This window comes from Oncorhynchus kisutch, linkage group LG15, assembly GCF_002021735.2.
Source record: "Oncorhynchus kisutch isolate 150728-3 linkage group LG15, Okis_V2, whole genome shotgun sequence".
NCBI classification, from domain to species: Eukaryota; Metazoa; Chordata; class Actinopteri; order Salmoniformes; family Salmonidae; genus Oncorhynchus; species Oncorhynchus kisutch.
This window is the reverse complement of record NC_034188.2, coordinates 21,939,619-21,965,195: the sequence shown is the minus strand read 5'-3', so window position 1 is coordinate 21,965,195 and position 25,577 is coordinate 21,939,619. Positions and strand designations below refer to the sequence as shown.

Genomic DNA, 25,577 nt, shown 5'->3' with positions numbered 1-25,577 from the left:
AGCAGAAGAAAAAAGAACCACCACAACAACAAGCCCCAAAGATTTTGATCTGATCTGCCACAGAGCTATTCGTCTTTGATCTCCAGCTGTACACTCCTCTTTCATCAAAGGCTCTTTCCAGTCCAGTCGCTGTAGGTTGAGCTGCTCTGTTCAAGGCTGCAGCAGCCAGCTCTCGCCTCCTCTCCTCCCTTCTCCACATGCGCTGGCCAGGGCTGGGAGGGTTAGGGCAGGCTAAAGACAGACGGTTCGCTGCTCCGTGGTCTGGAGCAGCAGGTAGAGGCCAGGTAGTCTGCAGGAGGCCTGTGTGGGAGCAGTGTGTGAGTGTTTGGCCAGCTTGTCCTGGGGCTGGGAGAACAGGCCTTGGAACAATAGTTGGACATGGCCTGGGTGGACAGGGCTGTCGGGGGGTGGCGGACCCATGGCTGGCTTCAGTTACATCTATATCAATATCAAAGGCTGGAAAATGTGGAGTGAGCGCAAAGCCAGCTGTGCAGAAGTGAGGGCTGCCAAGCGCCGAGGAGCGGCGAGCAGCCCAGCCTGCCAAGTCCACATCTCCAGATGACAGATTAACGGGAAGAAGATAAATCAAATTGTACTTTTCAGCTTGAAAACCAAATGAATTCACAGTGACTCCCTGTGTCTCCCTCCTCTGTCACTACCTCACCTTGTTGCTCTGTCCTCCAACTGTTACTCTATGTCCTTACTTGTCTCTTAGGACAGGAAACATATCCTCTACTGTAGCCCTTTACAGACAATTTCAATGCACACTACCCTTCCAAAGCATTATAGTTTTAGTTTGATATATATTCAGTGGTGCCAGTAATAGTGTTATTTGACTATAACAGAACCCCACTCCTAGAGCTGTAGATAGTGATAGTGGTATTTGGATATGGCAGAACACCACTCCTAGAGCTGTAGCTAGTAATATTGTTATTTGGCTATAAGAGAACACCACTCCTAGAGCTGTAGATAGTAATAGTGGCATTTGGATATGGCAGAACACCACTCCAAGAGCTGTAGCTAGTAATACTGTTATTTGGCTATAAGAGAACACCACTCCAAGAGCTGTAGCTAGTAATACTGTTATTTGGCTATAAGAGAACACCACTCCAAGAGCTGTAGCTAGTAATAATGTTATTTGGCTATAACAGAACACCACTCCTAGAGCTGTAGCTAGTTATATCATTTGTTATTTGGCTATAACAGAACACCACTCCTAGAGCTGTAGCTAGTTATATCATTTGTTATTTGGCTATAACAGAACACGACTCCTAGAGCTGTAGCTAGTTATATCATTTGTTATTTGGCTATAACAGAACACCACCCCTAGAGCTATAACTAGTAATAGTGTTATTTGGCTATAACAGAACACCACTCCTAGAGCTGTAGCTAGTAATACTGTTTGTTATTTGGCTATGAGAGAACACCACTCCTAGAGCTATAACTAGTAATAGTGTTATTTGGCTATGATAGAACACCACTCCTAGAGCTGTAGTTAGTAATACTGTTTGTTATTTGGCTATAACAGAACACCACTCCTAGAGCTGTAGTTAGTAATACTGTTTGTTATTTGGCTATAAGAGAACATCACTCCTAGAGCTGTAGTTAGTAATACTGTTTGTTATTTGGCTATAAGAGAACACCACTCCTAGAGCTGTAACTAGTAATACTGTTTGTTATTTGGCTATAAGAGAACACCACTCCTAGAGCTGTAGCTAGTAATACTGTTTGTTATTTGGCTATAAGAGAACACCACTCCTAGAGCTGTAGCTAGTAATACTGTTTGTTATTTGGCTATAAGAGAACACCACTCCTAGAGCTATAACTAGTAATACTGTGGACCTTGTAATGAGGAAGAAATGAAAGGAAAAGCATCTACTTTAATTGATGGATAATCCTTGGCAACAACCAAAGCAACAAGTTCCAGCTGAACAGTCTGTTCTTTTAGACCTAACAAGTTCCATCTGATTAAGATTAAGATGCAAGTGGTATGATGCAATAGTTGTATAGCTGCAAATTCATACTGGCTTATGCCACATTAAACAAGCAAACCACCTTCAGAAAAGAAACGTTTTGTGAATAAGAGCCGTTTAACTTCCTTCCATAAGACTTTAAATCCTGTTTATACGATGCTATGAATGTGGATGGACGAATCTTTTGATGATGAACTGCAGGTGGAGAATCCTAAGTCTCAGGAGGGATGTTCTCAGAGGTGGGCCAATGCTAACAGACACACACAGTGGAAAAAGAAGATCCAGCTCTGAGGCCAGTCAGGATGGCTTCCTCTTCCTCCAGGGGGAAGAGGTCACACACTGAAGGTCCAAACTGACAGATATCACATGGGTGTTGAAACATTAACCTCTGAGTCTGCTCTCTCTCTCTCTCTCTCTCTCTCCCTCTCTCTCTCTCTCTCTCAGAGGAGTTGCGGATGACTCCACACGCAAGCACACCCACATGCGCACGCACACACACACACACACACACAAGCAGATGTTGTGTTTAAACCCTATGGAATGCATGGCCTATGGCTGCCTATGCATCATGTGGAGCATCCAATTGAGGAAACCTGCTACTAATGTAATGTGCAACAAGAGAACAGCCTGTCAGAGGAGAGATCCCTCAGACGATGTTACCAACAAATATATAAGGAGCTTATCTATCCACAAGCCCACAGTCATTTCTGTCTGAGAGGCTTTTAACTGTCAGGAGCAAATGGTTGTGCAACCTTCAGTAAAATACCCTTATCAGGGATTATAAACACTGGAGGGCCATTGGATACAAATGAGACAAATATTCATTTCAGGGAGAAGTTTGTAGACAGACAGACCTGACTGGTGTACCACGGATATTAATGGGCTCCTGTAGATTGAAGGTAGCTGTCAGGAACACGTCACCACAGCACCTTCCACCTACCACTTATCCATGAATAACCACATAGAGACGGAATTAAGGGGATGTTGGAATAAAGGGATGACTCAGGCCTCCATCAGCACAGCATCCAGGAAGCTAGTAAGAACAACTACCTCTAGCCTCATCTCAACAACTATCCACAATCCCAGCCCTCAGCCTCAGCCTCAACCTCAACCCCTAACCTCAATCTCAACCGCAGCCTCAACCTCAACCCCATGCTCAACATCAACCCCAGCCCCAGCCTCAGTCCTGCTCTCAAACCCACCCTCAGCCCTAGCCTCAACCCCTTCCCGAGCCCGGGTCCCCAGACTTAACCTCAGCCCTAGCCCCAGCCTCAACCTCAACCCAAGCTCAACCCCAGCCCTAGCCTCAGTTCCAGCCCCCAGGCTCAGCCCCTAGTCTCAGTCCCAGTCCCCAGCCTCAGTCCCAGCCCGCAGCCTTAGTCCCAGCATCCGCCTCAACCCCAGCCCTAACCACAGTCCCAGCCCCCAGCCCCCACCCTCAGTCCCAGCCCCCAGCCTCAGCTCAACCCTCAGCCTCACCTCCACTCTCAGTCCCAGCCCCCAGTCCCCAGACTCAACCTCTTCCCTAGCTTCAGTCCCAACCCTGAGACTCAACCCCAGCCGTAAAATTGGCCATGCATTCATTATCCATCTCAGTCCTAGGCTTGAATTCAATCAAAACTGTAAAGTGGTAAAAATATATATTGCTATTGTAAATCAAAAATACACTTTCTAATTTAGATGAGTTTTACTTGTCTCCACCCGGTTAACGTTGTCTAATTAATAACATTATTGAAACATGCATTTTCACTGAGCAGAAACTGCTCTCTTATTTACAGAGTTCATTTCCTGAAATGCTTTTTTGTTGATTAAAGTCTCCTTGACTTTAATCTTAAAATGAATCTCAGTTTTTGTTTTTACTTTCAATGGATGTCTAAACATTTGTGTACTACATGTTCTTTGTGCTGACCGTTTCTGGGGCCTTTTGATAGGAAAACTGTATTTGGTAATTGCATCAGTAACAAAATTAACATTGTTAGGGATGACCGACTTTGATAATGACACAATGTTTATATGATACATAGATTCGCATTGTGATGCAAAGAAAGATAAGTAATGACAGCAGAGAAAACAGGGCATAGCAGATAGATAGAAAAAAAGCATATTTTTCTTTGTCTGCTTTTCTGTGCTCCCTGCCTGAGGAGGCGGTGATGGATTTGCTGCTTGACTGGTCACACAGATTGGTGCCGGCAATGGCTGGGCCCTGACGCCTAGCTAGACTCAATTCACACATTTTCTCACCTTCAGAACATTTACTTTCAAGCCCCTCGATTTGGGGCAAGGCAATTTACAAGATTCTAATAGGATCCATAAATAAACACCCCCGTCTCTATGACCAATCCAAACACGACACAGAATAAAATGAACCAATCAATGAGGTGTAATATGGACACTGCCAACTCAATTGTTTACTGTGTTGTCGATATTAGGGTTACCACACACAGAAAATGGCTATTATCAAGGGTAATTTCAATTTAGCTAGGGTTCAAGGCTACGACAGATTCATGGCATTTAGATGTTATCTGTCGCAGACAGAGAACAAACTGCTGTTCAATTATGTTGCTCACCTTCATGTCACACAAGATAATAACACAAGCCCAGAATGTCCAGAATTAGAGGAACTATTAAAAAGGCTAAAGAATTGCAAGTCAAGGACCTGAACAACAGAGAAAACCCCCACAAATAAACCTTTTGTGTCCTGAAGCAAAACAAGCCCCTAAATCACACAGACAACTATTGAGTGTTGTGGGTATTTTAAAAACGCGTTTTCGGCACATTTCCTGGTGCCTACATTCATCAGAGGCAGTGCAGCATTAGTTGTGAATGTCTCCCATTGGTTAGAATACAGTGGGACCACAGTCAATATGGATACTATATCTGGATGGAACCAGCCCTGATCCTGCACTGGAATGTCCTATTCCCAATCAGGGGAAGTGACTGGCTGATAGATTCCAAAGGCTGTTACTTTTGCAAAAATAAATAAAGATTGTTGCAACCTCTATATACGCTCCTAATAATTCTATGGGTATAACACAAACAAATGCATACTGTGTCTTCTTCAACACCAGAATGCGTTGTTTAAACATAGAAAACAGGTCGGTAGCAAAGCACCTGAATACGTGTATTTCCCCTCTTTCAATTGCTCTAGTTAGTAACAGAATAATGAGCAATCTCAGTCCTTGTCTAAGTCCTTAGTTGTAGTTACTAGTGCTGAGCGATTAGTGCTTTTGGAGGTCGGCTCAGTTTTGATTCGATCATTTTAAAAATATTAAATGCACTATGCATTATGTGGGTTGAACGCTGTAACAACACAGAATAAAACAATGAATAAAAGTCCCATGATGTTAGTAACTGCCCATTACTGCTTAACACTTATTAACCATCATTAATTCACATTACTTTAATAAACTATTTTGTACTACTACAAAATCACTATTTTAGTAGTTCTTCAAAGTAAAGAAGGCATACATGTCTGAATGCCAAATATCAATCACTTAGATCAGAGTTGGTCATTGTAGTTAATTGCCAAGTTTTCTGCTCTAAACTATGCAGAATATTAGCCTGTTAGAAACTACAACTCCCTACTGCATTGTAGTGTTCGGGCTTGATCTGATGATTCACTAAAGGAACTGTGCATGTAGCTCACAAGAAAATGACAGTAAATGGAATTCAAATAATTGAACCGATGTCTGGCAATAAGTTGTTTAAAAACCAAAAAATAACCAACATTTCATTTAATGACTCAGAACTAGCAGTTACACATCATCTTCAAAGAAATGAGGTCTACAGAAAACCACACTATTACTGTGTGGTTCCACTGCCTGATGTATTTACACTGTTAACAGTGTAGGGTTATGCATCACACCGCAGGTTTGAATCGCTGCTAATTCCTCCTCACCAGATGTCAATAGCACTTCCACGGGATAGTGTTTATCAGTGAATGGCCTTTCGCCAAAGCTAATCACGTTTACTGGAAGGGTCCTGTGGAATATGTCTTAATAAGGGACATGCAGCTTTTAACAACACATGGTGATATGTCACATTTGGTGATGTAAATAGGCTGCTTTGACTGGCCCCTCAGGGAGTGAGAGAGAAGGGATCTATGCTCTTCTGGATCCTGTGTCTAGTGTCTACTGTCTCCGAGACTCTGTACTGCTGAGAGTAGTGACCTGAGACCTAGACCTGTATTTACAAATAGTCTCAGAGTAAGAGTGCTGATCTAGGATCAGCTCCGCCCAGTTCATGTAATCTTATTTATTATGAGCTAAAAAGCTAAACTGATCCAAAATCAGCAATCATACTCTGAGAAGGGGGCCGTGCCAACCCCCATGTGTGGCCATGGCTATGCCAGTTGGTTGATCCTGAGAGCTGGCACAACCATGATCTGTGAAGAGCCCTCAGCCCAGGAATCATCTGAAGGAGAGATTTTAATAGGCACATTCCTCAGCTGGGGCACTGCCCCCCTGTGCCCCCTGGCAACAGGGCACACAAGCGTACGGCAGAAGAGCACAATAGAAGCCCTGTCAGATAGCAAAAACAAAAACAACTACAATAGCTAGTAAAGCAGCATCTGCCTAAAGGCTTTCCCCAGTTATAGTCACAGTCAGTCAGTCAGTCAGTGTGTTCAGAGCGAGAGATTTCAACTGCATGGCTTTTAATTCGGGATCGGTGTCCTTTCCACGGGACGTTTGAGCTAACGTAGGCTAATGTGATTAACATGAGGTTGTAAGTAACAAGACAATTTCCTAGGACATTGACATATCTGATATTGTCAGAAAGCTTAAATTCTTGTTAATCTAACTGCAATGTCCAATTTACAGTAGCTATTAGAGTGAAATAATACCATGCTATTGTTTGAGGAGAGTGCACAATTTTGAACATGAAAAGTTATTAAATTAAGTTTAAACAAATTAGGCACATTTGGTCAGTCTTCATACAAAAGTTTGAGTAGAAATACAATGGTTCATTGGATCAGTCTAAAACATTGCACATACACTGCTGCCATTTAGTGGCCAAAATCTAAATTGCACCTGGGGTGGAAAAATACATTATGGCCATTCTCTTGCATTTCAAATACGATGGTACAAAAAAATACAAAATAACGGTTTTTCCTTTGTATTATCTTTTACCAGATCTAATGTGTTATATTCTCCTACATTCATTTCAAATTTCCACAAACTTCAAAGTGTTTCCTTTCAAATGGTACCAAGAATATGCATATCCTTGCTTCAGGGCCTGAGTTGTAGGCAGTTAGATTTGGGGATGTCATTTTCAGCGAGAATTGGAAAAAGAAGGGCAGATTCTTAAGAGGTTTTAAAGTATGGATCTATTCAAAACACTTCACTTTGATATCACATTAATTCATCTTTACATGTGTATTAAAATGGAGAATATAATTAAAGAGAAGAGGGACAAAACAGTATGTATAAAGAAGTCTATATATATTTTCCTCCCAGCAGGTGACCTCTGCATCAGATCTGCACCACAAATCAATGTTCATCAGCTCTTCCAGGCTGTAAACAAACCACCACCATCACTATAATATACTGTCATTTGGCTGAGGAAAATCTAGCAATGATCACCTCTTTAAATAGCTTAAACTTGTATAATTAATCAGTGAATGCATTCAATAATATTGTTCCTCTTGGTGGGAGCCTGGGTGTATACACACATTACACACATGAATGGTACTGTAGAATTTAAACCCTGTGCACAACTCAGGGGGATGAAAGGTCTGTTGGATAATGGATTCTGGGAGCAGAATGAGTATCTGTACCCTGTATCTGTGCTCTTATAAGGTAAGGGGCGGTTTGGTGATGAGGGGCTGCATGTAGGGGTTGTGTGTAGCGCCAGGGGTTGTGTGTAGCGTTAGTGGTTGTGTGTAAAATTACTGGTTGTGTGTAGTGCAAGGGGTTGTGTGTAATGTTAGGGCATGTGTGTAGTGCAAGGGGTTGAGCATAGTGCAATGGGTTGTGTGTAGTGCTAGGGGTTGTGTGTAATGTTAGGGGTTGTGTGTAGTGTTAGGGGTTGTGTGTAGTGTTAGGGGTTGTGTGTAGTATTACTGGATGTGTGTAGTGCTAAGGGTTGTGTGTAATGATAGGGGTTGTGTGTAGTGTTAGGGGTTGTGTGTAGTGTTAGGGCGTGTGTGTAGTGCAAGGGGTTGAGTATAGTGCAAGGGGTTGTGTGTAGTGCTAGGGGTTGTGTGTAATGTTAGGGGTTGTGTGTAGTGTTAGGGGTTGTGTGTAGTGTTAGGGGTTGTGTGTAGTATTACTGGATGTGTGTAGTGCTAAGGGTTGTGTGTAATGATAGGGGTTGTGTGTAGTATTAGGGGTTGTGTGTAGTGCTAGGGGTTGTGTGTAGTAATATTGGTTTGTGTGTAGTAATATCGGGTTGTGTGTAGTGCAAGGGGTTTTGTGTAGTATTAGGGGTTGTGTTTGGTATTAGGGGTTGTGTGTAATGACAGGGGTTGTGTGTAGTATTACTGGTTGTGTGTAGTGATAGGGGTTGTGTGTAGTGCTAGAGGTTGTGTGTAGTGTTAGGGGTTGTGTGTAGTGTTAGGGGTTGTGTGTAGTTTTACTGGTTATGTGTAGTGCTGAGGGTTGTGTGTAATGATAGGGGTTGTGTGTAGTATTAGGGGTTATGTGTAGTGTTAGGGGTTGTGTGTAGTGTTAGAGGTTGTGTGTAGTGTTAGGGGTTGTGTGTAGTGCTAGGGGTTGTGTGTAGTATTAGGAGATGTGTGTAGTGCTAGGGGTTGTGTTGTGTAATATTGGGTTGTGTGTAGTGCAAGGGGCTGTGTGTAGTATTAGGGGTTGTGTGTAGTATTAGGGGTTGTGTGTCGTATTAGGGGTTGTGTGTAATGATAGGGGTTGCGTGTAGTATTAGGGGTTGTGTGAAGTGTTAGGGGTTGTGTGTAGTGTTACGGATTGTGTGTAGTGTTAGGGGTTGTGTGTAGTGCTAGGGGTTGTGTGTAATGATAGGGGTTGTGTGTAGTGTTAGGGGTTGTGTGTAGTGTTATGGGGTTGTGTGGAGTGCTAAAGGTTGTGTGTCGTATTAGGGACTGTGTGTAGTGTTATGGGGTTGTATGTAGTGTTAGGGGTTGTGTGTAGTATTAGGAGTTGTGTGTAGTGCTAGGGGTTGTGTTGTGTAATATTGGGTTGTGTGTAGTGCAAGGGGCTGTGTGTAGTATTAGGGGTTGTGTGTAGTATTAGGGGTTGTGTGTCGTATTAGGGGTTGTGTGTAATGATAGGGGTTGCGTGTAGTATTAGGGGTTGTGTGAAGTGTTAGGGGTTGTGTGTAGTGTTAGGGATTGTGTGTAGTGTTAGGGGTTGTGTGTAGTGCTAGGGGTTGTGTGTAATGATAGGGGTTGTGTGTAGTGTTAGGGGTTGTGTGTAGTGTTATGGGGTTGTGTGGAGTGCTAAAGGTTGTGTGTCGTATTAGGGACTGTGTGTAGTGTTATGGGGTTGTATGTAGTGTTAGGGGTTGTGTGTAGTGTTAGGGGTTGGGTGTAGTGTTAGGGGTTGTGTGTAGTTTTAGGGATTCTGTGTCATGTTAGGGGTTGTGTGTAGAGCTAGGGGCTGCGTGTAGTGTTATGGGGTTGTGTGTAATGATAGGGGTTGTGTGTAGTGTCAGGGGTTGTGTATAGTTTTAGGGATTCCTGTGTAGTGTTAGGGGTTGTGTGTTGTGCTCGGGGATGGGTGTAGTGTTAAGGGTTGTGTGTAGTGCTAGGGTTGTGTGTAATATTAGGGGTAGTGTGTAGTGTTAGTTGTTGTGTGTATTGCGAGGGGCAGTGTGTAGTGTTATGGGGTTGTGTGTAGAATTAGGGGTTGTGCGTAATGTTAAGGGTTGTCTGGAATGTTAGGGGTTGTGTGTAGTATTGGGGTTGTGTGTAGTATTGGGGTTGTGCGTAGTATTAGGGTGTGTGTGAAGTGTTAAGGGTTGTGTGTAGTACTAGGGGTTGTGTGTAGTGCTAGAGGTTGTGTGTAGAATTAGGGGTTGTGTGTCGTGTTAGGGGTTGTGTGTCGAATTAGGGGTACTACTAGTGTTCTGTCCGAGGTAGCTTGTGGGTAGCTCTCTTCTGTGTATGTGTGTATGTACAGGGTATTTACAGTTGAAGTCAGAAGTTTACATACACTTAGGTTGGAATCATTAAAACTAGTTTTTCAACCACTCCACAAATTTCTTGTTAACAAACTATAGTTTTGGCAAGTCGGTTAGGACATCTACTTTGTGCATGACACAAGTAATTTTTCCAACAATTGCTTACAGACAGATTATTTCACTTATAATTCACTGTATCACAATTATAGTGGGTCAGAAGTTTACATACACTAAGTTGACTGTGCCTTTAAACAGCTTGGAGAATTCCAAAAAATGATGTCATGGCTTTCGAAGCTTCTGATAGGCGAATTGATATAATTTGAGAAAATTGGAGGTGTACCTGTGGATATATTTAAAATTGTAGACCTCCAAAAGTCTGGTTCATCCATGGGAGCAATTTTCAAATGCCTGAAGGTACCACGTTCATATGTATAAACAATAGTACACAAGTATAAACACCATGGGACCATGCAGCCATCATACCACTCAGGAAGGAGACGCATTCTGTGTCCTAGAAATGAACATACTTTGGTGCAAAAATTGCAAATCAATCCCAGAACAACAGCAAAGGACCTTGTAAAGATGCTGGATGAAACAGGTACAAAAGTATCTATATCCACAGTAAAACGAGTCCTATATCGACATAACCTGAAAGGCCGCTCAGCAAGGAAGAAACCACTGCTCCAAAACCGCCATAAAAAAGCCAGACTATGGTTTGCAACTGCACATGGGGACAAAGATCATACCTTTTGGAGAAATGCCCTCTGGTCTGATGAAACAAAAATAGAACTGTTTGGCCATAATGACCATCGTTATGTTTGGAGGAAAAAGGGGAACGCTTGCAAGCTGAAGAACACCATCCCAACCGTGAAGCATATTGTGGCAGCATCATATGGTGGGGGTGCTTTGCTGCAGAATGGACTGATGCACTTCACAAAATAGATGGCAACATGAGGATGGACAATTACGTGGATATAGTGAAGCAACATATTAAGACGAGTGTTAGACGAGTGTTAGGAAGTTAAAGCTTGGTCGCAAATGGGTCTTCCAAATGGACATTGACCCCAAGCACACTTCCAAAGTTGTGGCAAAATGGCTTAAGGACAACAAAGTCAAGGTATTGGAGTGGCCATCACAAAGCCCTGAGCTCAATCCTATAGAACATTTGTGGGCAGAACTGAAAAAGCGTGTGCGAGCAAGAAGGCCTAGAAACCTGACTCAGTTACACCAGCTCTGTCAGGAGGAATGGGCCAAAATTCACCCAACTTATTGTGGGAAGCTTGTGGAAGGCTACCCGAAATTATGTTTGACCCAAATTACTAATTGAGTGTATGTAAACATCTGACCCACTGGGAATGTGATGAAAGAAATAAAAGCTGAAATAAATCATTCTCTCTACTATTTGTCTGACGTTTCAAATTCTTAAAATAAAGTGGTGATCCTAACTGACCTAAGACAGGGAATTTTTTACAAGGATTAAATGTCAGGAATTGTGAAAAACTGAGTTTAAATGTATTTGGCTAAGGTGTATGTAAACTTCTGACTTCAACTGTACGTGTGTGTGTGCGTAAGTCTAAATGTGCTTAACAAGTCACATAATACTTTGCATGTACTCATTCTGTGTGCATTAATAGTATTTAACATCATATTTAAATTACTACCGCATCTCTGTACTCCACACATACAATTATCTGTTAGGTCCCTCAGTCGAGCAGTGATTTTCAAACACAGATTCAACCACAAAGACCAGGGAGGTTTTCCAATGCCTCACAAAGAAGGGCACCTGTTGGTAGATGGGTTAAAAAGAAGTAGACATTGAATATACCTTTGAGCATAGTGAAGTTATTTATTCCACTTTGGATGGTGTATCAATACACCCAGTCACTATAACGATACAGGCATACTTCCTAACTCAGTTGCTGGAGAGGAAGGAAACCGCTCAGGAATTTCACCATGAGGCCAATGGTAACTTTAAAACAGTTACAGGGGTTAATGGCTGTGATAGGACAAAACTAAGGATGGATCAACAACATTGTTGATCAATAGTAACATAAATGACAGAGTGATAAGAAGGTAGCCTGTACAGAATACAACTTTTCCAAAACATGCATCCTGTTTGCAATAAGGCACTAAAGTAAAACTGCAAAAGAAAATTGGGGGCAAATCCAACACAACACATCACTGAATACCAGTCTTCATATTTTCAAACACGGTGGTGGCTGCATCATGTTATGGGTATGATTGTAATCATTAAGGACTGGGGAGTTTTTCAGGATAAAAAATAAATGGAGTGGAGCTAACCACAGGAAATATTCTAGAGGAAAACATGGTTCCAACAGACACTGGGAGATAAATTCACCTTTCAGCAAGACAATAACCTAAAACTCAAAGCCAAATATACACTGTAGTTGCTTACCAAGACAACATTGAATGTTCCTGAGTGGTCTAGCTACAGTTTTTACTTAAATTGGCTTAAGAATCTATGGCAAGACTTGAAAAATGGCTATCTAGCAAGGATCAACAACAAACTTGACAGAGCTTATAGAATTAAAAAATAAATATTTGCAAATATTGTACAATCCAGGTGTGCAAAGCTCTTAGAGACTCACAGCTGTAATCGCTGCCAAAGGGGATTCTAACATGTACTGATTCAAGTGTGTGAATACTTATGTAAATCATTTTTTTCTGTATTTAATATTCCAATAAATTTGCTGAAATTTTCAAAAAACATGTTTTCACTTTGTATTGTGTGCAGATGGGTGAGATTTATTTATTTTTTAATCCATTTTGAAATCTGTCTGTAACACAAAAAAAGTGAAATAATTTAAGAGTAATGAATAATTTCTGAAGGCACTGTAGGTGTGCGAGCGTGTGTGTGTGTGTGTGTGTGTGTGTGTGTGTGTGTGTTGTTCCAGGGGCGGCATGGCCGGGGGAGTGCTCGCAGCATCTCCACTCCCAGAGTCACTTTCTGAGAAAGAGCTGGAGGCAATGTTTCACGCTGTCTTCCTTAATGAGCCCATTCACACAGCAGCCATAATACTCCCATGATTAGAGATGATAGAACACCCATACTTCTCCTGCTCCATGCATATTAATGCACCCAGACTGGGGAGCCCAGACAAGGTGTCAACCCGCGCAGCTCTGCTCTGCTCCACACAGGGGAGAAAAACTGCTTCAGGCCTGCGGGTCATATAATATCTAAACCGATAAAATAAAATGCTAGCAGTATTTAAATTTAGTACATCCTCTGTGCTACTCTTCTACACGATTATTATTCATGAAGAACAGCCACTGGATCACACCTCGTAGTTGTGTCTGTGTATACGGCAGGCAATTATACATTTCTATACTTAGCCTGTTTTCTTCCTCTGTTAAATTCTACAGTGTAGTAATTTCAATATGCTGACGATAAACCTCATCTTCACACTCTACAATTACAACACACCGGAGAAAGATACATGTAATTAAACTATACAGCGCAATGATCTGAAGAAGTGTGATATAAACAGTTACTGATTACATATCTGTGAGCAAAACTGATCATTTGCAACCCAGTACGCAAAGAACAGGATGTAGTACCATCCAATACCATGCATTGCAATAATATGCATTACAGAGACACTTTCACACAATGCTGCCAGTTCAACATGATCTGCCACGTACCTGAGAGGTGTACTTCTGGGCTTGGGCTTCTCAGCTGCCTGTGAAAACAGTAACACAACACAGTCCTGTTAGTTGCTGTACAGAACAGAACATGCAGTATGTGATGGATAGTGATACCCATCTCTCTGGACCACTGAGAGATCAGCACAAATAGCCCCAAACTGGAGGAAGGATAACAGGAGGGATGGATCCCGGCCCAGGGATGAAAGAAATCAGCCTCATCATGATAGGCACTCAAACACGCACTTTCCTCGTAGTCTGTTTCGTCTGTTCACCCCCCCCCCCCTTCTCTTTGAATGGAGGAACGTGAATGATTAAAGAGATCAGTGAGGCGTAAACCGCTCGATCAATGCTGGTTGGAGGAAAAAACAACTGTGTGATTTCTAAGGATGGGTTTTTAGAGACCAACTATAGTAGCAAAGAGGATTTTAGAGACCTACTAGAATAGCAGGGACCTACTACAGTAGCAGAGAGGGTTTTAGAGACCTACTAAAGTAGCAGAGACCTATTAGAGTAGCTGTGAGGGTTTTAGAGACCTACTACAGTAGAATAGATCATTTTAGAGACCTACTACAGTAGAGTAGATGGTTTTAGAGACCTACCACAGTAGCAGAGAGGGTTTTAGAGATCTACTACAGTAGAATAGATGGTTTTAGAGATCTACTACAGTAGAATAAATGGTTTTAGAGACCTACTACAGTAGAATAGAGGGTTTTAGAGACCTACTACAGTAGAATAGAGGGTTCTAGAGATCTACTACATTAGCAGAGAGAGGTTTAGAGACCTACTACTATTTGATTTAAACCTACATCATTGACACCTGACACTGATTGGAAGCACAGACAGGTGACAGCAATTTAATGCTATGAGGATTTGTCACCCCCCTCTCCCCCATGTATTCCCTATACAAGGACAACAACACATTGTAACAAACAAATTAACATTGAAGTGTTTCCTCTCCGATGACAGTTCAGTGGAAATCAATTCCACATGCAGAATGAAGGGTGCACATGGAGAGGACTGTCACTGCTACTCTATTTGTATAGTCTTGAAAATATGATGTAGCCCACACTGTGATATATCCCGCACGGTGATGTAGCCCACACCGTGATGTAGCCCGCAATGTGATGTAGCCCACACTGTGATGTAGCCCACACTGTGATGTAGCCCACACTGTGATGTAGCCCACACTGTGATGTAGCCCGCACGGTGATGTAGCCCGCACCGTGATGTAGCCCGCAATGTGATGTAGCCCACACTGTGATGTAGCGCACACTGTGATGTAGCCCACACTGTGATGTAGCCCGCACTGTGATGTAGCCCACACTGTGATGTAGCCCGCACTGTGATGTAGCCCACACTGTGATGTAGCCCGCACTGTGATGTAGCCCACACTGTGATGTAGCCCGCACTGTGATGTAGCCCACACTGTGATGTAGCCCACACTGTGATGTAGCCCACACTGTGATGTAGCCCACACTGTGATGTAGCCCACACTGTGATGTAGCCCACACTGTGATGTAGCCCACAACATGCTGATTAGTGACAAGTTAAAGAGTGCTTGAGCAAGGTATACAAATAAAACCCCTTGGCACAGAGTAGTAAAGCTTTTGGCCACCACCACCACAACCTATCCAGGCTCCCACCAAGACACAGACAGGCCCACCACCACAACCTGTCCAGGCTCCCACCAAGACACAGACAGGCCCACCACCACAACCTGTCCAGGCTACCACCAAGACACAGACAGGCCCACCACCACAACCTGTCCAGGCTACCACCAAGACACAGACAGGCCCACCACCACAACCTGTCCAGGCTACCACCAAGACACAGACAGGCCCACCACCACAACCTGTCCAGGATACCACCAAAACACATACAGGCCCACCACCACAACCTGTCCAGGCTACCACCAAGACACAGACAGGCCCACCACCACAACCTGTCCAGGCTACCACCAAGACACAGACAGGCCCACCACCACAACCTGTCCAGGCTACCACCAAGACACAGACAGGCCCACCACCACAACCTGTCCAGGATACCACCAAGACACAGACAGGCCCACAGCAACACACTGGCAAGGCTAAGGTTATTGCTGTGACCATTGATCTGTGTACAGTCCATTTATCATTGATGAAAGCAGCCAGTGATCTTCACAGTATATCAGATGAAACAAGTCAGATCATCTGTCAACTGCTCTCTTACTGCTGTTTCCCTCTCCACAGGGATTTGGGCAGCTTCCATCCTTCTTCCCCATTCCCGGGTTGCTAGGCAACGCAGCTGGGGGCATGGCTGCTAGTTTGTACTCTGGCAAACTGTTTAAATGGCTGCTGGAGCTTTTTTCATGCTTATGAGGCGACTTTGAGCATTCATTTCAGGGGTTGTTTGTGTGTGTGTGTGTGTGTGTGTGTGTGTGCGTGCGTGTGTGCGTGTGTGCATGTACTTGTGTGGGAAACGCAAGGGGTGGTTATCGCTAAGGAGAAAGGGAGGGCTGGAGGAGCTGTGATGGTGATGATCAAATTAGCCTAAAAAGGCCAGACATGATCAAGTGCTTTTCTGTATCACCAAGAGGAATGCAACACAGCATAAAGCAAGATTTTCATGAATGTTTTAAGGAATTCAACAATATTCAAAATACAAAGAGAGTGATGCACTTCTATTGACTTTACTGGCTCATTGCCTGCAGCTATAGAGATACACCACATCATTCCAACAGACAGACAGTGATGTATACCCTCAATTTGTTTTCAACCTGTGGTGGTCTGATTGAGAGGCATTAGCGCTGTTGTGAGATCACGCTAAATGAGAAGGCATAAAGGTTTGCTTTAGATCAGCATTTGATGATCCAAGAATATAGATATCAATCAGATGAACAATCCTCTTCACACACCCATCCACCTTCATCTGTCTGTGAGTCTCTATCTGTGTGTCTCTCTGTGTGGCTCTTTGTATGTGTCTCTCTATGTGTGTCACTGTGTGTGTCTCTCCTCTGTCTGTGTGTGTGTGTCTCTGCTCTGTCTGTGTGTGTCTTCTCTGTCTGTGTCTCTTTCTCAATGATGTCATTGAACTTCGATACCCCTTGTCAAAATACTTCCATTAGTTTCCCCTCCATCTATGGTGATCACAGCAGTATCCTATTCATTCTGGGTAGGGGGAGCTATTTTATCATTAGGGAGAAAGCCAGCTAACGTAAATAAAAACACCACTGTTTGTGAAGACTAGATTTCTTCTTAATGCACCGGGACATCTGAATGACAACATGGCTGTTGATTTAGGGGAGAATGTTTTCATTTGGTTGGCCCTTTCACTGTGGTATTTGCTGAAGAAACTGGGCAACAAAACCCTGGCTAATTAAGAACAGTCCTCAATGCTCCTTTGTGCTGCTGCTGAACTGAGCAATGGAACATTCTCACAATTGAGTATACATTTTTTTATTCTAAAATACACACACAGCCAGAAAATCTCCAGTGAGTTCCGGTAGACAAAGGGGAGGGGGAAGGAAGTACATTTAATGAATGCCCAAAGGAAACAAAATGGTGTGAGGTGTTGGTCACCGATGAATAGTACCAGGTAGCTGATGAATAGTACCAGGTTGCTGATGAATAGTACCAGGTAGCTGATGAATAACACCAGGTAGCTGATGAATAGTACCAGGTAGCTGATGCACAGTACCAGGTAGCTGATGAATAGCACCAGGTAGCTGATGAACAGTACCAGCTAGCTGATAAATAGTACCAGGTAGCTGATGAATAGAACCAGGTAGCTGATAAATAGTACCAGGTAGCTGATGAATAGCACCAGGAAGCTGATGCACAGTACCAGGTAGCTGATGAATAGCACCAGGTAGCTGATGAATAGTACCAGGTAGCTGATGAATAGTACCAGGTAGCTGATAAATAGTACCAGGTAGCTGATGAATAGCACCAGGTAGCTGATGAATAGTACCAGGTAGCTGATGCACAGTACCAGGTAGCTGATGAATAGCACCAGGTAGCTGATGAACAGTACCAGGTAGCTGATGAATAGTACCAGGTAGCTGATAAATAGTACCAGGTAGCTGATGAATAGTACCAGGTAACTGATGAATAGCACCAGGTAGCTGATGAATAGTACCAGGAAGCTGATGAATAGTACCAGGTAGCTGATGAATAGTACCAGGTAGCTGATGAATAGCACCAGGTAGCTGATGAATAGTTCCAGGTAGCTGATGAATAGTACCAGGTAGCTGATGAATAGCACCAGGTAGCTGATGAATAGTTCCAGGTAGCTGATGAATAGTACCAGGTAGCTGATAAATAGTACCAGGTAGCTGATGAATAGCACCAGGTAGCTGATGAATAGTACCAGGTAGCTGATGCACAGTACCAGGTAGCTGATGAATATCACCAGGTAGCTGATGAACAGTACCAGCTAGCTGATGAATAGCACCAGGTAGCTGATGAATAGTACCAGGAAGCTGATGAATAGTACCAGGTAGCTGATGAATAGTACCAGGAAGCTGATGAATAGTACCAGGTAGCTGAATAACAGCGAGGTCAGAGGTGGTAGTCTGGCCACAGCATGTTCCTCCTCCCCCTCCTGGCCCCCCTCTACCCCCCGAGGACTACAGCCCTACTCCCCTGTGCCAGGTGATTTGTCTGAGGTAGGGCAAAGCTGACCTTTCTACTCTGTCAATTGTCATAACAGCACCAGAGCTGGGCTGTGTGCAACACACAAGGATTTGAGAGAAGGACAGAAAGGGGAGGGAGACAGAGAGGGAGAGGGAGAAAAAAGAGAGATGGGGAGAGAGAAGAGAGAAAGGGATGAGAGAGTGAAAAAGACGGCAGAGAGCCTGGGCTGATACTAATTGCTTTATAGGCACTATACAGGCACAAAATGACTGCTGCAGCTTCTCCTCATCCCCCTCCAACTTCTCCCCAGCCCCATCCTGCTTCTGCCCAGCTCCCTCTTGCTTCTCCCCAGCTCCATCTTGCTTCTCCCCAGCTCCCTCCAGCTTCTCCCCAGCCCATCCTGCTTCTCCCTAGCTCCCTCCAGCTTCTCCCCAGCCCCATCCTGCTTCTCCCTAGCTCCCTCCAGCTTCTCCCCAGCCCCATCCTGCTTCTCCCTAGCTCCCTCCTGCTTCTCCCCAGCCCCATCCTGCTTCTCCTCATCCCCCTCCAGCTTCTCCCCAGCCCCATCCAGCTTCTCCCCAGCCCCATCCTGCTTCTCCCTAGCTCCCTCCAGCTCCTCCCCAGCCCCATCCTGCTTCTCCCTAGCTCCCTCATGCTTCTCCCCAGCCCCATCCTGCTTCTCCCCATCTCCCTCCTGCTTCTCCCCAGCTGCCTCCAGCTTCTCCCCAGCTCCTTCCAGCTTCTCCCCAGCTCCCTCCTCTTTCGCCCCAGCTCCCTCCAGCTTCTCCCCAGCCCCCTCCAGCTTCTCCCCAGCTCCCTCCAGCTTCTCCCCAGCTGCCTCCAGCTTCTCCCCAGCTCCTTCCAGCTTCTCCCCAGCTCCCTCCTCTTTCGCCCCAGCTCACTCCTGCTTCTCCCCAGCCCCCTCCAGCTTCTCCCCAGCTCCTTCCAGCTTCTCCCCAGCTCCCTCCTCTTTCGCCCCAGCTCCCTCCAGCTTCTCCCCAGCTCCCTACAGCTTCTCCCAAGCTCCCACCTGCTTCTCCCCAGCTCCCTCCAGCTTCTCCCCAACCCACTCCTGCTTCTCTATCGAATATATAATCCTTATATCTTTCCTCTCTTCTGCACTGAGTCACATGTGCCAGAGCACACTGATCCACTGAAGCTGTATGTGTGTACGTGTAGGGAAGGGAAATAGGGAAGAGAAAAGGATATCTAGTCAGTTGTACAACTGACTGCCTTCAACCAAATATGTCCACGTCATTGGTGCACGGGGAGCAGTTGTTGTTGGGGTTAACTGAAGTGTACGCGTGTGTGCGTGCTGACCCTTGTTGCTTATATAAGGAGGGGAAGTGCTTGGTTTTTTATCTGTGTTGTTGTGTATGAAACAGGAAGTAGGGGATCAGGCAGACTAATGTGTGTTTATTTGGGGACAGACACTGCTGCTGTACTGAAGGCGATGACAGCATGCTAATGTACCATGGACTCATTTGATATAAGCCACTTATAAACATACAGAGATGCGCGACCGACCCCCCCCCCCCCCCCCCCCCACACACACACACACTCACACACACAAATATAGGAGTGTATTACTGTTAGTAGAGCACTAGTAGAGCCCTGTGTATAATGACTTTAATGTGTAATAACTGTCATTAAACTACCAACGGCTCAAAGGTCCTGTTTGGATGATAGCTATGGCAACAATACCAAGAAGCACAATGAGAGAGCCATCGCTAATTTACTCATCTAACGGTTCTGTTATTATCTGGCTCAGAACGACACCACAAACAGATACAGTTGAAGTCGGAAGTTAACATACACTTAGGTTGGAGTCATTAAAACTAGTTTTTAAACCACTCCACAAATGTCTTGTTAACAAACTATAGTTTTGGCAAGTTGGTTAGGACAACTACTTTGTGAAATCTACAAAGTTGTGGCAAAATGGCTTAAGGACAACAAAGTCAAGGTATTGGAGTGGCCATCACAAAGCCCTGATCTCAATCCTATAGAACATTTGTGGGCAGAACTGAAAAAGTGTGTGCGAGCAAGAAGGCCTACAAACCTGACTCAGTTACACCATCTCTGTCAGGAGGAATGGGCCACAAATCACCCAACTTATTGTGGGAAGCTTGTGGAAGGCTACCCAAAATATAGTGAAAAACTGAGTTTAAATGTATTTGGCTAAGGTGTATGTAAACTTCCGACTTCAACTGTATACTCAAAAATAAACCACACACCACACACAGAGATACTCAGAACGACAACACATACAAAGATGCTCAGAATGACACCATTCACCACACACAGAGATACTCAGAACCACACACAGAGATACTTAGAATGACACCACACACCACAGACATAGATAATCAGAACGACACCACAGACAGAGATGCTCAGAACGAGACCACAGACAGAGATACTCAGAACAGGACCACAGACAGAGATATCAGAACGAGACCACAGACAGAGATACTCAGAACGAGACCACAGACAGAGATACTCAGAACAGGACCACAGACAGAGATACTCAGAACGACACCACACACAGAGATACTCAGAACGACACCACACACCATAGACACTCAGAAAGACACCAGACACAGAGATACTCAGAATGACACCACACACCACAGACATAGATAATCAGAACGACACCACACACCACAGACAGAGATACTCAGAACGAGACCACAGACAAGATACTCAGAACGAGACCACAGACAGAGATACTCAAACCGAGACCACAGACAGAGATACTCAGAACGAGACCACAGACAGAGATACTCAAACCGAGACCACAGACAGAGATACTCAGAACGAGACCACAGACAGAGATACTCAGAACGACACCACACACCACAGACAGAGATACTCAGAACGAGACCACAGACAGAGATACTCAAACCGAGACCACAGACAGAGATACTCAGAACGAGACCACAGACAGAGATACTCAAACCGAGACCACAGACAGAGATACTCAGAACGAGACCACAGACAGAGATACTCAGAACGAGACCACAGACAGAGATACTCAAACCGAGACCACAGACAGAGATACTCAGAACGAGACCACAGATACAGTGTACTGTAATTATATGGTTGTTGATGGATCTTACCTGCTGTTCAGTATCTTCCTCGTCACTGCTGATCTTCAGGTCATCCTCAAGCATTCTGCAGACACACAACAGCAGTCAGGTCAAATAAAAAGCTGTTATCATTAATATAGGAATATATCCAAAATATATATTGCTTAGTCAAATGATATGTCATTTTTCTATTAAGAACTAGGATGTATTAAAGGCAGAGTGTATCAGGTATACTATCACTCTTTGTTAGGACACAAACACAATCACTTTTTGGATATTATGCCATTATATGCAGAGCAAAAACGCATCTCTCCATATCCTCAGTTATATATATATACACACACTACACTATATATATATCATCTTTCAATTCAATACTGAAAAAACATCTAATCCCCTTGCTTCCTTCAGACTCATAAACTATCAAAAAGTGTTTTCAGAAAGAATGATGTCATCTGACAAACAGTGTGATGACATCATACAAAAACACAATAAAACCATGGCCAGCAGGCAGGCGAACAGCAAGCTTGCGCTTGGCGATCTAGCTACCCTACAGAGACACTCACTCCGGCCCAGTCGGCCACTCCCCCGAGTTAGAAAAACAAAAGAAGCTCTATGAGGGAAATGTGTTTCAAATTGTGTTTTCTATGACCTAGGCTGTTGTGCAGCATCTTAGATTGGGCAGAACTTTGAACAAAATACCAGCCATTACCCTGGTAATACTGAACAGATGTCAGCGGAAGGAACCAGGAGAAGAAAAAAGCCAGGTGGCTGAAGTGGGCATTTCCAGAGGATTTGCACTCAATTGAAGCCAAACTGGGGAGAGGGGTCCTGTCAAAGGTCAAATAGGGGGTGCTTATATTTGTCCTGTTTCACACATGTACAAGTGTGCAACCTGTAAAATTGTGAAATAGATTTTTTAGTTGTTGCATATCCCACTCCCCCTGAGACACCCTCGGAGAGCGGGGTCATGGCATGGACCAGCCATTATTGACGGCAAACCTGGAGCAATTATTGTTCAGTGCCTTGCTCAAGGACAGATCTTTTCACCTTGTCGACTCAGGTATTCGAACTAGCAACCTTTCAGTGACTGGCCCAACACTCTAACCACTTGGTTACCTGCCACCTGTGTTTGCAGGCCTGTGTGTACGTGAGAGAGACGAAGAAGAAAAAATAAAGAAATAGAGGGATAAAAACAGAAAGAGAGAGAAAAAAGAGAAATACAAAAAATGAATAAAGAGTGGACTGTCTGTGGTCTATTTAAAACTCCAGGATTGGTGGGTTCCCCACAGGATGGTTGAGCTAATGTAGGCTAATACGATTAGCATGAGGTTGTAAGTAACAAGAACATTTCCCCGGACATAGACATTAGAGGTCGACCGATTATGATTTTTTTCAACGCCGATACCGATACCTATTATTGGAGGGCCAAAAAAGCCGATGCCGATTAATCGGCCGATTATTATTTTTTTATTTGTAATAATGACAATTACAACAATTCTGAATGAACACTTATTTTAACCTCAATTAAATAATGAAACATGTTCAATTTGTTTGAAATAATGCAAAAACAAAGTGTTGGAGAAGAAAAGTGCAATATGTGCCATGTAAAAAAGCTAACGTTTAAGTTCCTTTCTCAGAACATATGAATGTTGGTGGTTCCTTTTAACACGAGACATCAATATTCCAAGGTAAGAGGTTTTAGGTTGTAGTTAATATAGAAATAGGACTATTTCTCTCTATACCATTTGTATTTCATATACCTTTGACTATTGGATGTTCTTATAGGCACTATAGTATTACCAGTGTAACAGTATAGCTTCCGTCCCTCTCCTCACTCCTACCTGGGCTCGAACCAGGAACACATCGACAACAGCCACACTCGAAGCAGCGTTACCCATCGCTCCACAAAAGACGCGGCCCTTGCAAAGCAAGGGGAATAACTACTCCAAGTCTCAGAGCGAGTGACGTTTGAAACGCTATTAGCGCACACCCAGCTAACTAGCTAACCATTTCACATCGGTTACACCAGCCATTAGGCTGATAGGCTTGAAGTCATAAACAGCGCTGTGCTTGTGAAGAGCTGCTGGCAAAACGCACTAAAGTTCTGTTTGAATGAATGCTTACGAGCCTGCTGCTACCTACCATCGCTCAGTCAGACTGCTCTAGACTTAATTATAACATAATAACACACAGAAATACGAGCCTTTGGTCATTAATATGGTTGAATCCGGAAACTATCATTTCGAAAACAAAACGTTTATTATTTCAGTGAAATACGGAACCGTTCGGGAATTTTATCTAACGGGTGGCATCCCTAAGTATAAATATTCTTGTTACATTGCACAACCTTCAATGTTCTGTCATAATTACGTAAGATTCTGGCAAATTAATTCGCAATGAGTTAGGCTGCCCAAACTGTTGCATATACCCTGTCTCTGCGTGCAATGAACACAAGAGAAATGACACAATTTCACCTGGTTAATATTGCCTGCTAACCTGGATTTCGTTTAGCTAAATATGCAGGTAAAAAAATATATACTTCGGTGTATTGATTTCACGAAAGGCATTGGTGTTTATGGTTAGGTACAGTCGTCCAACGATTGTGCTGTTTTTTGCAAATGAGCTTTTGTTAAATCATCCCCCAACGTTGTAATATCATCAACCATGTGTAGTTATAACTAGTGATTATGATTGATTGATTGTTTTTTATAAGATAAGTTTAATGCTAGCTAGCAACTTACCTTGGCTTCTACTGCATTCACGTAACAGGCAGGCTCCTCTTGGAGTGACAATGAGAGGCAGGTGGTTAGAGCATTGGACTAGTTAACCGTAAGGTTGCAAGATTGGATCCCCCGAGCTGACAATGTGAAAATCTCTGGTTCTGCCCCTAAACAAGGCAGTTAACCCACCGTTCCTAGGCCGTCATTGAAAGTAAGAATGTGTTCTTAATTGACTTGCCTAGTTAAATAAAGGTTTATAAAAAATAAAAAATGTATCTGTAAAATCGGCACCCAAAAATACAGATTTCCAATTGTTATGAATAATCGGCCATTCCAATTAATCGGTCGACCTCTAATAGACATATCTGATATTGGCAGAAAGCTTAAATTGTTAATCAAAACTGTCCAATTTACAGTAGCTATTACAGTGAAAGAATACCATTCTATTGTTTGAGGAGAGTGCACAGTTTTGAACTTGAAAAATTATTAATAAACAAATTAGACACACTTGGACAGTCTTGACACAACATTTTGAACAGAAATGCAATGGTTCAATGGATCAGTCTAAAACTTTGAACATACACTGGTGACATCTAGTGGCCAATATCGAAATTACACCTGGGCTGAAATAATACATTATTGCCTTTCTCTTGCATTTCAAAGCTGGTACAAAAAAAAAATCTTTGTATTATCTTTTACCAGATCTAATGTGTTATATTCTCCTACATTCCTGTCACATTTCCACAAACCTCAAAATGTTTCCTTTCAAATAGCATCACGAATATGCATATCCTTGCTTCAGGGCCTGAGCTACAGGCAATTAGATTTGGGTATGTCATTTTAGGCAAAAAAAATATCCTTAAGAGGTTTTAAGCAATAAGGATTGAGGCGGTATGGTATATGGCCAATATACCACAGCTAAGGGTTGTTCTTACGCACAATGCAACGCGGAGTGCCTGGATAAAGCCCTTAGACGTGGTATATAGGCCATATACAAAAAAAAAAACGAGGTGCCTTATGTCTTGTAAAAACCGGTTGCCAACACAGCAAGGCAAGGAACGACACATCTACATTGAAAATGTTGCTTTAATAAATAAATTCATAATAAATACATTCCTGCCAGAAAAAGACCGGACAACAGTCATGTTGCTAGACTGGTTGCTAACATAACCACAGGCTAACCACAGGCTAACTACTAAACTTACATTAAATGTATGCAAAAACTGAGCATAAGCGCTACTTCTACAGTGACAAGGCAATTATTTATTCACATTGATCTGAATGTTGCCATTCATCGTGCTCAAATGAAAAAAATTGTCCCATGTTATTATTGGTTGCTGGCTTGCCCATGTTATTATTGGTTGTTGGCTTGCCCATGTTGTTGTTTGTTGTTGGCTTGCCCATGTTGTTGTTTGT

General features: G+C 43.3%; 1 protein-coding gene across 1 annotated transcript in view; it reads right to left on the bottom strand.

Annotated features, from left to right (window-relative positions):
- The window catches only part of aff2 (AF4/FMR2 family, member 2), a 351,632-nt gene that overhangs the window by 67,366 nt on the left and 258,689 nt on the right, over positions 1–25,577 (bottom strand). Inside the window, exons 9-10 of the mRNA XM_031791376.1 lie at positions 21,469–21,523; positions 13,734–13,771 (exon numbers count right to left, since the gene is read on the bottom strand). Coding sequence (XP_031647236.1) covers positions 13,734–13,771; positions 21,469–21,523 — 93 coding nt within the window. The remainder of the gene's footprint in view (positions 1–13,733; positions 13,772–21,468; positions 21,524–25,577) is intronic.